General features: G+C 35.5%; 3 protein-coding genes across 6 annotated transcripts; 2 read left to right on the forward strand and 1 right to left on the reverse strand.

Annotated features, from left to right (window-relative positions):
• Window positions 1-6: 6 nt before the first annotated feature.
• Window positions 7-2094, reverse strand: LOC110417533 (adenosylhomocysteinase 1-like). Its single transcript, XM_021429907.2, has 2 exons — window positions 1215-2094; window positions 7-892 (listed from the first exon to the last, which is right to left on the reverse strand). The coding sequence occupies exons 1-2, from the start codon at window positions 1923-1925 to the stop codon at window positions 146-148; spliced, it is 1458 nt and encodes a 485-aa protein (XP_021285582.1). The 5' UTR covers window positions 1926-2094; the 3' UTR covers window positions 7-145.
• Window positions 2095-3472: 1378 nt separating this feature from the next.
• Window positions 3473-5030, forward strand: LOC110417534 (uncharacterized; the record flags this gene model as incomplete). Its single annotated transcript, XM_089783779.1, is given in 3 exon segments — window positions 3473-3744; window positions 3746-4079; window positions 4764-5030. Coding segments are annotated over 3 exon segments (873 nt in total), but the record flags the coding sequence as incomplete, so codon positions are not given.
• A 1052-nt stretch (window positions 5031-6082) lies between these two features.
• Window positions 6083-12088, forward strand: LOC110417531 (Peptidase C78, ubiquitin fold modifier-specific peptidase 1/ 2). 4 transcript variants are annotated; one of them, XM_021429904.2, is made up of 13 exons: window positions 6088-6468; window positions 6563-6919; window positions 7563-7831; window positions 7991-8078; window positions 8209-8384; window positions 8960-9050; window positions 9637-9759; window positions 9890-9937; window positions 10045-10121; window positions 10599-10687; window positions 10962-11073; window positions 11267-11369; window positions 11550-12088. In XM_021429904.2, the coding sequence occupies exons 1-13, from the start codon at window positions 6294-6296 to the stop codon at window positions 11777-11779; spliced, it is 1938 nt and encodes a 645-aa protein (XP_021285579.1). In that variant the 5' UTR covers window positions 6088-6293; the 3' UTR covers window positions 11780-12088. The 4 variants fall into 4 exon arrangements, 2 of the variants coding, with proteins under 2 accessions (XP_021285581.1, XP_021285579.1); XR_002445327.1 differs by lacking the exon at window positions 11267-11369 and having other exon boundaries at window positions 6083-6468; window positions 10045-10146; window positions 11550-11686; XR_002445326.2 differs by lacking the exon at window positions 11550-12088 and having other exon boundaries at window positions 6084-6468; window positions 10045-10146.
• The last annotated feature ends 318 nt before the right edge of the window (window positions 12089-12406 follow it).

Here is a 12406-nt window from a genome sequence, read left to right on the forward strand (position 1 = left end):
CTCCAGCATCACCCAAACACTGACTCCAGTCAACAAAAACTAACTTCCACCCCGGCAATCATGCTTCAGTCTAAGGATCACACTAGTGTCTCAATAAAACACGACCTAAAGGCTGACATAGTTTACAATGAAGTGGGCAATCCCCCTAATACCTGTAACTCGGAGGTTTATAAGGACCTTCAACAGGGACACTGATGTATGCAGCTTGCTCAGGAGTAAGCTTGGTGAGTTTAGCTCCAAGCTTCCCAAGATGAAGTGCAGCAACCTTTTCATCCAAGTGCTTGGGCAACACATAGACTTTCTTCTCATACTTGCCTGTTCCCCTCTCCTCCCAGAGCTCAAGCTGTGCAATCACTTGGTTTGTGAATGAGCAAGACATCACAAAGCTAGGATGCCCGGTTGCACAACCCAAATTCATGAGACGTCCCTCAGCAAGAACAATAATACCCCTATTAGTCTCTGGTAAGACCCATCTATCAGTTTGAGGCTTGATAGTAATCCGCTTGATACCCGGGTAAGTCTCCAGGCCAAGCATATCAATCTCATTATCAAAATGACCAATGTTACAGACAATCGCATTGTTCTTCATCTGCTTCATGTGACAAACCATGATGATATCCTTATTTCCTGTGGTGGTCACAAAAATGTCAGCCTCAGCAACAACATCCTCTAGAGTCAAAACCGGAATGCCTTCCATTAGGGCCTGAAGAGCACAAATCGGATCAATTTCCGTCACAATCACACGGGCACCAGCTGCCTTAAGAGCAGCAGCACAACCCTTGCCAACATCTCCATATCCACAAACAACAGCAATTTTTCCAGCAATCATTACATCAGTAGCTCTCATGAGACCATCAGGAAGCGAATGTCGACATCCATACAAGTTATCAAACTACATATAACACCAAAACAAAAAATATGGTCAACCAAAGTTCAAGATTAATAATGTCATGCAAAAGCAAATAAATTTACAGTCTGTAACCTCTTCCAAAAATTTAGGGATGATAGTCAAACATGCCACTATATTATGGGTCAAGGTACTCCAAACTAGGCATATACTTTCAATTATGTTGATTTTATGATAAAAAAAATGATGAAATTAATAAAACTTTGCCACATATATTAAGGAAATTAAAATCAATGACAACATTGAATACTAAACCATAATAAATTGACAAATTTGACCTTTTATCTCAAAAAGTAAAAATGCTTACCTTACTCTTTGTAACAGAATCATTAACATTAATGGCAGGGAATAGAAGAGTGCCATTAGCTTGCATTTGGTACAATCTTTTAACTCCAGTGGTAGTTTCTTCTGAAACTCCAACTAATCTTTCCCTCATCCTTCTATATTTTTTGGGGTCCACCAACAGCCCTTCTTTAATGATACTCAAAACGATCCGAAACTCTGCGTTTTCAGTCTCATTCGGGTTTGGCAACTTCCCGCTTCTCTCGTACTCCTCCTCCGCCTTAACACCTTCGTGAATTAGCAAAGTGGCGTCCCCGCCGTCATCGACGATCAAATCGGGTCCGCCACCGGGGCCCCAGTCGAGAGATTTCTCGGTGCACCACCAGTATTCTTCCAGGGTTTCTCCTTTCCAGGCAAAGACGGAGGCCGAGTCGCGGGCAATGGCGGCGGCGGCGTGGTCTTGAGTGGAGAAGATGTTGCAGGAACACCAGCGGACTTGGGCACCAAGGGCGGTTAAAGTTTCGATGAGGACGGCGGTTTGGATAGTCATGTGGAGGGAACCGGTGATGCGGGCGTCTTTGAGGGGTTGGGTTGGGCCGAACTCGGCACGGCAAGCCATGAGGCCTGGCATTTCGACCTCGGCTAGCTCTATTTCGAGGCGGCCGAAGTCGGCTTGGGAAATGTCCTTGACCTTGTACTCGCGGCCGGTTGGGGTTCTGGAAATGGTGAGGGCCATGTCTTGGGTTGGGTTTTAGGGTTTGGGCGGTGGGGTAGAAACAAACGGTACAGAATCTAGCGACAGACGAGGGAGAGAGGGACAAGCAAATCTAGGGCTTTTGTTTTAACCGGTAAGTTCTACCAACTTTAAAATCGAATACACGACGACGTTTGGAATAAAGGTCGGCAAGCTAAGCTAATATGATAGTATGTAGCTCTCATGCATTATTAGGAGATCAAATGGTGTTACTTCACTAAAAAGTTAAATTTTAAATTTTTTAAAATTTAAAAATAAATATTATTATTTTTAAAAGAATAAAAATAATTTTTTTCTTCAAGTCTAATCTCACTCAATTTCTCTTTTTTTTAAAAAAAAAAATTTTATATCCTATTATTTTTAGTAAGAATCATGCATCAATCGAAAACTCAAATATTCGAGTGCCTTTTCTTCTTCTCTTGTTGTTCTTATTATTTTATAATTTTAAAATTTTAAATTCTTAATTTGAATTTTTAAAAATAATATTTATTTCAATCTTCTTCTTAGTTTATCATTTTTGATATATTGTGATTATTTATTCAACACTTTTATTTTATTAACAAAACAGACTTTTTGAACATTTGAAACTCAGATTGTGAAGATATTCTTTTGAAGTTTCGATGTGATAATCTTGCGAGACTCATGCTGTAAAGAAGAAAAATGGATTTTTGTTTAGTGCTGTTTTTTGGATTCATCTATTCATAGATCTAAAGAGAAATTGTGCTCGCTAGATTTTTGTTTCACACTGTATAATCTCCAACAAACTTGGAATGTCATCTTTGAGTTCTACAGAGTCTTTGTGTGCTATTTTCCCAAATGGCTATTATATTTGTTTATTTCATTCAAAAGTTAACTATTGTTGAATAAATAAAAGATTTTAGTGCATTATCTATTATCATTTTTTGAAAGTAACTTCAAATAGAAGAGTGAAATAAATATTAAAATTAAATTAAGAATTAAGAATTTTACTTTTAAAAAAAATTAGGATTTTGAATCTATTGTTGTCAAAAGTAAAAGAGGAAGAGATTGAATAAGAGAGAGTTAGAGAGATAAAAAAATGTTTATCTTTTTTATATTTTTAAAATTAATAAGGTACTGCAATTCCTTCCAAAGCTCCCAGCTTTAGTTTGTTTTCCTGTTTTTTTAAGATTTTAATTGTCTCTTCAGTCAGTTGTTGCAAACTTTTTTGTACTGTTTTGTTTATTATTATTATTATTATTATTATTATTATTTTGCTGCTATTGGGTAAGGCAAATCTACACATTCATAAAAGACAGAAATTTGAAATTTGGGGGAATCGATTTTTTTTTTTTGGGTTTATTCTGACGGATTATTATTATTTTATTGTATAAGGGAGGAAATCATACCGGAGATGGAATCAGTACGCCACCAGACAACGTTCTCCTTTACGGTCTATCTCTCATGACAATGAAAGAAGCAGCAAGAGCATGTGTTCTCTCCCACCGCTGGAAAAAGCTTTGGACTTCTATCCCGAGTTTGAGTTTTGATGGTTCAATGACACTATATGACTACGAAGCACGGAACAACAATTAAAAGGCAAATTTAGCTTTAGATACAAAACTTGGGTGAATTCTTTCCTGGAATTATACCAGGGTCCTGCTGTAGATGAATTCAAGATTCGATTTGATTTGGATCAACGCTACAGGTGTGAAATTGATGACTGGATTTGCTTTGCTTTAAATAAGAAAGTTAAATGGCTTGTGCTGGACTTGAGTGATTATTCTGGCTTCAGCAAAACTGCTATCATTTCCCCCTATTGCTTAATAGTAGTTCCATCAGGAGGTAAAACAAGTAAATGTCAGTGGGGAAAGCCTTGAGTACTTTATATCCATTTGCCAGTTTCTTGAACGCATAGTTGTTAAGGGTTCTGATTCTCTTATCAATGTGAAAGTTCCCGGTTCATCACTTCACTTGAAGTATCTAGAGATAACTTACTGCTTCAACGTTAATAGTTTGGAATTTCGTGAATGGCCTTTCTTAAGTTGCCTGAGGCTTTTGGAATTGATAGTTGAAGCATCTGATGATGACAGCCTACTCACTTTCTCTTATCTGATAAATTTATCTCCTTACTTGTATAGATTGGGACTGCAGGTTAGCTTTGTTACGTCACAACCGGTAAATACGACATTCTTTGGTTAATTGGTTGACTTTAGAATGATGCTACTGAGGCTTGTTCTTACGTTTTCATCTTCATAGGACCTTTGTTCTTTCTACCAAGCATTTGAGGTGAACTAGTCATTAGCATCAACTATGGTGTAACCTAATTCAGAGAGGGGTTTTTCTCAATGGCTTTCTGGTTGAATGAAAAATTAGGCAATTACATATCATCACCATTTGCTATGTATTTCTTTTTTCTTTTTTTGTTGGCATTAAAGTTGATTTCATTACTTCATAATGTGTACCAGTATACACTATCAGCTTTGTTTATGTTTTGATGACAATATGCAGCACATTCATGCTGGGGATATATATGTCCTACATGAGTGGGCTGCATTAGTTCATGATTTCAAATATGTTGCCATGTAAGTACATGATGCTTTCATTTGCATATACCAGTACTAGTTGAATTGTAAACCTCTAACTAGACACAGAAAGGACACTATTTTTGATCCAATACATGCTGATCTGATTAGAGATACACATTCTAGATACTAGTTGCAATTCAGTGGACTTATTGCATCTTTCTTTGTTATGTCAAAAAAGTACACGTACCTTTAAGTCATCTTTATGGATCAATGTATATTTGCAACTTGTAACCATGCATGACAATTGACAAACATGGTCTTTTGCATCTTGTAGTTGAATTGGCTCACACCATCTGGGAGAGGGATGGCGAAAAGAGTTCCGGAAAGTCCCCATTATTGCCTTAAGGTCGTGGAAATACTTGGCTTTGTAGAAATTTTGACATATATCATCAAGAATGCAGTGATGCTTGAGAAGATTACTGTTGATCCTCCTGAACCAGTCTTGTTGAAAGGGATACGAGCAGCTAGAAATCATGCAGATAGATTCAGAAAAACATACTTTCTTGAAAATAAGTTAGTTAGTAGTCCTGTAATTAGCTAGGGAGCCAATTGCAATGCATTTTACTAGTTTCACTTTATATTCTTAAGCTTTATCATATCGTATGTACGTGCATTTGGATAATGATTTACCAAAAAATTAAAAAGAAAATTAAGCCCTTATATTCTCTATCTCAATTCTTCCAACTTAAGTCATGTTTATGATTCTACATTTCTCGTATAGGAGTTTTAGCTAAAAAAATAAAAAATAAAAACTGGATATGGTTTTGAAACATTTTATTAAGAAATATAGAAATTCAAGATCAAAACAATATTTATTTTTATGTGTGTTGCATATGAATATCTAGTTTTTATTTATTTTCAATATTAATTATATACAAATGCAAATTTTTTAAAAATGTAAAGCTTGAAGTGGAAATAATTCAAATTTTGTAATATTAACTTATAATTATAAAAAAGCTTTTTCTTTAAAAGGTTATTAAATATAATTAGAATTCTTATTTACAAATTGAATAAATCTTATTAATATTTATTAGCAATTTAGATATAAGAATAAACATTATCTCATGTAACTACTGTTTCTACTTCTTAATTTGAATTTAATCCCTGTCTTATACTATCATATAATATCGTAAATATCATTTATATAATAATTAAAATTATTCAAAATGGCAAATGATAATTTAACAACATAATGAAAAAATATTTTAGTCAATAAAAAAATTATTTAAAAAATTTTAAATAGTTCAAAAAAATGTTTAGGTATACCAAAAAGAAGTTTAAGAAAAGAAAAGGGGAGAACACCAAGTTATAAAAAGAAATATTATTGATTGGAATTCCATCATAAAATCAAAAAAAAAATCATATACTGCACGAGTTAATAACTAATTCTACAAATATAAAGAGAAATATCAATACCATTTTAATTAGTTATTTTAAATCATCTTTATTTCTTTTCCTTTTTCCACCAAACTTTACTATTTTTAGTATTGACTGTATTTTTCTTCCATTTTCAATTTATTTCTTCCACAAGTGAAATATAGGAAGAAAATGCAAGAAAATAAAATTCGAAGGTGCCAATTTCTATAACGGAAAAATGGTACTAGTACCAAATTGCATTTCCAAAAAACTCAGGGAACTTTCAATATTTCTTTGTTTAGATATTACCATGATGGAAATGGTACTAGTACCAATTTCCCTCCTGCCTTCCTCAATTTATTTCCCTAGCGAAAAGCCCGGCCCAGACAAACCAGCGTCAAATTCTCGCGGGTTCCAATCCAAGTCTTGGTTTTGCCTAGTGTAGTCTATGGAGAAAAACAATAGAAGCATACGAGTCGAGTGCCGTAAGCTGTTGATCACCCGAAACGAATCGGATCTACAATGGCTAATCGGATCCGCATTTTTCCCTCCACTTACCATCCTCTCCACCTTCAGATGCATCCATTCCGATCCCTCTGGCCCGGACTTCCACAGGGAGTCAGGTAAACAGCAAAAAACTCTTTTTGGAAAATCTAAATTTCAAATTTAATTCAAGTTTTACCAAATTTTCCCTCATTTTGATTCAAACGGGAGCAGAGGAAATCAGGACACTTCTCTTGAAAGGATTCGATGTAATTGGAGCGTTAATCGTTGGAAAATCCGATACCGAAAAGACAGCCGCGAGGGCTATTGAAGCTGCTTGGAAATTGAGAAAGGTTTTATCTGGAAGGACAAATTCGGTAAATGAAGAGACGATAGGAGCTGTTGCCGATCCGGATACCGGGGATATTCGTTTCTTTGTATCGGAGGCTGAGGGTTCAACGAGCCTCGAGTTAACAAATTCTGTTTCGTATGATGAAAATCCTGAGAAATTTGTGTGGGAGACTGGTTGTTTGCTACGCTGCGAAATTCCGATTAAATTGCCCTTCTGTTTTCCTGTAAACAAGCCCTCTGGTAGCCTCTTTTCTGTATCGGATTTGTCCTTATTTAGCTCAAACGATGTTTGCATTTATTCATTTCTTGTTAGTTGCTGAAATTATTAAGTGCTACCTCTATAATAGTGAATGCTTGTCAAATCAGCTATGCAGTTTATGAGGGTGCGAGGTTTATATCCATGTGGATATTTTGTTGGTTGCTGAAATTGTTCAGTTCTGACCTGGAATTTGTTGATAATCCAGTGTTGCTGATGTTTGATAGTTGTTTCTTATGAAATGGGTAGTGCGATATGTAGAGATCATAGTAACAAGGTCTTCAGGGTCGTTGAATTTCAAGGGCAATTAGAGATGATAAACTCAGCGGTTTTAGGTGGAGTTTGTATTTGCTCTATACGTTCATAATCATTTAGTCACTAAGATTAGAGTACAGATGTGGTTAATGAGACAACCTTTAATTTGGAAGGATTTCTTGAGCAGTTTAGCTTGCTGATTGTACCATGTTGGTTGCAGATTTGGATATGAAATTCTTCATGCATAATGCATATGTGCTTGTTGGAAATCTAGCTATCCACAATTAATTTCTTTTTTGCATTCTCTGCTGAGACTTGTTGGATTCTTTTCCTTTCTCATTTTAATGACACAAGATTCATAATGTGCTTCAGAAGTGGAGAATATCTTCTTGCGTGCAGTTGAAGCAGTCATTGCTAAGTTCAAAGATCCAAATGTTGTGTATATGGTGGAGGCATCAAGTAAAGCCTCTTCAGATGTAGTTCAACCTGTCATTCTTCGTGGTGAAGAATTGGATTTTGACACAGCTCTCCCAAACATTGAGCTTTTGGATAAAGCTGTTCATAATTCTGATCAAAAACTTTTACCATGTGCACACTTTTGTTTAAAGAATAAATCTACCCCGGAGTTGTTTTCTGCAGAGGTAAAAGAAATTACCATAGGAATTATTCCATGTCATTATTTTTCAGACAGGGTTGAATTTTTTTTTTTTTTTCATTTGGTAGCTTGTTTTATTCCGCATCCTCTTCATCTACCGCAGTGGCTGTTAGAATTAGTTTTTGTGAAATGTGTTTCTGCTTAGAATGCAGATATAATCCAAATAAGTGTTCTGCTTAATAGATCTGAAAAGTCTCCAAAATGCAAGGCACCTGCTGTAGAATACTTTCCAGGTATTGGCTTCAATTTTAAGACAATTGCTATTCTTGTTTGTTAATTTCATTTAAGCCATTTTTATAATCATGGATTGCTAGTCTAGTTTTTGTCTCACTCACTAAATGCAATTAAATTTTCTTCTATCAGCTATGGAGGAAACTAGACTTTTGATTGTGGATTTCAATCTAGAAGTACTCTGTTATGCAGTCCAGGGCATCCCATTGATGCATGCTGTTTCAAAATTGGTCATCCCTGGGTTAGTTGACCAGTTAAATTCAATGAAGAAGATGACCTTGCCAAATCTGTTAACACAACATCCGCAGGTAATTTTTAAATATTAAATTATAACAGGGTCTGTATGACTCCTTATATCACCTTTAGAAGAAGATAATACATAAGGTTTTCTTTTCCTCCCGCTCCCTTGTGGTGTTTGGTGGTTTGGCCATTGCTGATAATTTGAAATTTTGGGTCATAAGCTCTCCCTTGGGGTTGTCCAATACATCAACTTAGTTGCAGCTTTCCACATTCACCATCTTTTGTCAAGCATCCACTGATTGCCTATTTCTCTTAAGAACTTCTGTAGGACTATAATGGTTCATATTGAGCATCCTCTTTGTATAATTAATTAGGGTCACTGAAATGATTTTATATTTTAGTTCCTCAAGTATTTGGGCTCCGTTTGGTTGATGCTTTTGCTTTTTTCTTCTTTTTTTTTTGTATTCTTTTTACAAATAATGAATAGAAAGCAGAAAGCAAAAAATAAAAATGAAAAGAAAACAGGAGGCAAATAGTAAAAGTATCAACCAAACGGAGTCTTAATTATTTTTTATCCAAAAGTCTTCGTTCTTGAATTTTGATCTTGCTCTGCAAATAACTTGAAACTGATTGCATTTTGCAGCTACATCCATATCACTTTATTCTGCCTGGGATAGCACATCCAATAACTGTTATCTATGAACTTAATTATGGGGAAACAGAAATGAAGCAAGGTACTCATAAAATGTGAACTTTTGTTTCTATTGAAGTGTTCTTGAGTTGTAAGTGGGTTAGCAGCAAATTTTTGCCATATGGAAATTAGTTATTCTAGGGATGTAAAGTTCATTAGTATCAACTAGCACATCCACTACCTTTTCTACTCCAGTATCATATATACAAATAAAGGTACTGCATTCCTTGCCTTCATTGAATAATTTCCGATCTCCTAGAAAGCAGTAACTCTACAGCCAGTTTATATATATTACTCAATAAAACCAATTTTGTCGCTTGCGGGGAAAACAGTGGTTTGTTTCCATGGTGCAATTTCACAATTCAGACAAATAGAGGGCGTGTTGCTGTGAATTCCTTCCCAACCTTCCTCACCAAGAGAAATCTATGCTATTGTTCTACGATTAGTAGTATTAACTTTTACCTATAGAAAAGTCTATGCTGTTTTCTAGGAAGGTTTTGATAAGAAACTAAGCTGCTAGTTCATATCATGGTCTGAAGTGATCTTAATAATGTATAAAAAATTTAGAGTTATGACTTAGATTCTGGACAACATCTTTGTTTCTAATAGTTGTAATTTATGTTTGGCAGTTGATATCAGAAGATCCCTACATCTAAGGTTAGGATTGCCATTTGATCGTCCTCTCATAAGAATTGCCAATGCCCTGGATTTGTCAACAAAAGACCGTTCAAGCAACAGCTCAACTAGAAAGGGTAATTTTTTAAATAAAATATGCTATAGAAATTTAGGCAGTGGCAAGGCATTTGTTTATACCTTCCTTTTTCTTTCTTTATGTTTCTGCTGTGCATTAACTTTGGCAGCTTATGTTTTTGGTAAAATCAGGTTCTTCTTTGCTTAGAGACGTACATATCGGGATCCCAGGCAGTGGTGGTTAGTGGCTATAATCTCTTTTGTTCTGTTTTAACTTTTTCTCCTCTCTTCCACATGGTTACTTTTTTCCTATAGAAAGAAAATGAATTTCTCAATTTTTTGTGCAGTCTCTGGAGGCAGTGTCTCTCTAGTTCAAGGTTCTTATGAGTACTATCATTATCTTCAAGATGGCTTTGATGATTCAGTATGGGACTCTCTTCTTCTTTTTGGTATCTTTTATGATTTTCTTACATACAGTTTCAACAAGTTGCTGTTCTGATATCATCCTTATGCATCTGAGTCTGTTATCTTTAGAGATCCATTCTATTAGATTGTGTTCAACATTGTACAATAGGCATATCAAGAAGTATGATTCTTAAGACACAAGGTCACGCATAGCTGTGAAAGCAGAAAGATTCTTAGTTTGATGATCTCTAGATTTGCTAGTGTGATCAACAAGTTGTGAAGCAGTTTTTCTGGTCAAAACACCTGTTTCACCATCAATGAAGTTCATTCTTATCTGCCTAATCTTGCGTTACTTTTGCATATTTTAGTCCTTGATACGTCTTCTTGTCTCTTACTATTCTAATGATGACAGTAAATTGAAGATTGTTTGGATTTAGATGATGATCATCATTTGTTCTTATGGTTCTCCGACTAATTTATCCAGTTCACTTTCTAGGGCTGGGGTTGTGCTTACCGCTCTCTGCAGACTATCATTTCATGGTTCAGACTCCAACATTATTCATCTATAGATGTTCCTTCACACAGGTATGGAAAGTCGTAGCAGGCTGACATTTGGGAAACTTTCATCACTGTTTCCTTTTCATTTTCTTTCTGGTAGTTCCATGTACACTTTTTGACTTTTAGGTCATCAACATCTGCCTGTTAAAATCTGTGATTGTGTTTCAAAACTGATTATGGATCAGTTTGGTCTGTTACTCTTTGCTTAAAGATACTGTTGCACGAATATACTCCTTGCTTATACTTTTAAGTGCTGATGTGATATGATTCTTTTACTGATTAATATAGCTCCTTTATTTAGGGAAATACAGCAGTCCCTTGTAGATATTGGTGACAAGGATCCGTCTTTCATTGGGTCACGTGAATGGATTGGTGCAATTGAGTTGAGCTTTGTTTTGGATAAACTTCTAGGTGTAAGTATACTGTTTTATTTCAGAAAATTATTGTTAATTAAGAATGTTGGGATACTTCATTAACATTAAATATGCAAATGAGGCTAAATATATAGTGGAATCATGTTCAGACCTTGTTAATTGTGCTTTGGGTGATGAAGTGTACATCTGCACTATTTTGTTCATGTGTTTAGCATGGTGCTATATTTAACAGGTCAGTTGCAAAGTCATTAATGTTAGGTCTGGATCTGAGCTTCCTGAAAAATGTCGAGAGCTGGCAATGCATTTTGAAAATCAAGGAACACCAATTATGATCGGTAATTAGTGAGAATACCATTTTTTAAAAATTTATTTCCATTTACTTGAGGCTCTTCTCTGACAAAGATGATGTTTCTTGCAGTAGTGTCATCATGCCCAGCAGTCCGTGCACTCTCTTGCTATACTATGATTAGGATTTTGTTATCTATCAGGAAACTAACATGGTTTCATGGATGCAGGTGGTGGTGTTCTTGCATATACCCTTCTAGGAGTTGATTACAATGAAGCTACTGGAGACACTGCATTTCTTATACTAGATCCCCACTATACAGGAACTGATGATCCTAAGAAAATCATCAACGGTGGTTGGTGTGGATGGAAAAAATCTATTGATAGCAAGGGAAAGAGTTTCTTTTTGCATGATAAGTTCTACAATCTTCTGCTTCCGCAAAGGCCCAACATGGTTTAGTTTTCTGCTATATTAGTTTAAGCAAAGGAAGTGATTGTGAATTAGCCTTGAGATGGGTAGGTTAAAGCTCCATAACGACATGCGAAACAACCATAAATTTAGTTTAAGAGAATTGGAATGAAGTAACTACCCACCGTCATACTTTTTAGTTTGTACGCTTAAGTTAAAATTTTGCATTGTCCATCATATGACTTTATGTTGGATCCTTGTTCTTCATCTATGGTTTCTTGGGTCTTTAATGAGGTGATGCCTTTCTTCACTTGATTAATGATTTGAGACAGCTGAATACAACTGCAACTTGTTGGTTCTCATGGATTCTTACAGCTGATTAAAGATACAGTTTCTGGTAGGCAGGTACCAAACTATAATTTCTCCAAAGTAGGTGTTCTCTCACTCACAGACATCACCGAGAGGGCAAATCACTACTAAATTCAGGACATGTTTGGTTCACTAGAATGGTCATTATGTTCCAGGGGTGAATGACCAGCCTAATGTTTGGTTTATTTTTGAGCCAAGGAATGCCTATTCCCAAGAATGTGCATGCTTCTTGCTCCCAAAATAATTAATACTGACATGCTTTTGGTGAAGGGAAAAAAATTTAGACAATTACTCTCTCTCTCTCTCTCT

The sequence above is a fragment of the Theobroma umbraticum genome, unplaced genomic scaffold (assembly GCF_002168275.2).
Source record: "Theobroma umbraticum cultivar Fairchild unplaced genomic scaffold, ASM216827v3 scaffold_50.0, whole genome shotgun sequence".
NCBI classification, from domain to species: Eukaryota; Viridiplantae; Streptophyta; class Magnoliopsida; order Malvales; family Malvaceae; genus Theobroma; species Theobroma umbraticum.

Coding starts and splice junctions, on each gene's coding strand:
- LOC110417531 (XM_021429904.2), top strand. CDS start 6,294: ATGGAGAAAAACAATAGAAGCATACGAGTCGAGTGCCGTAAGCTGTTG. Junction 9,760..9,889: donor CAACAGCTCAACTAGAAAGG/GTAATTTTTTAA, acceptor TGGTAAAATCAG/GTTCTTCTTTGCTTAGAGAC. Junction 9,938..10,044: donor CGGGATCCCAGGCAGTGGTG/GTTAGTGGCTAT, acceptor TTTTTTGTGCAG/TCTCTGGAGGCAGTGTCTCT.
- LOC110417533 (XM_021429907.2), bottom strand. CDS start 1,925: ATGGCCCTCACCATTTCCAGAACCCCAACCGGCCGCGAGTACAAGGTC. Junction 893..1,214: donor ATTCTGTTACAAAGAGTAAG/GTAAGCATTTTT, acceptor TGTTATATGTAG/TTTGATAACTTGTATGGATG.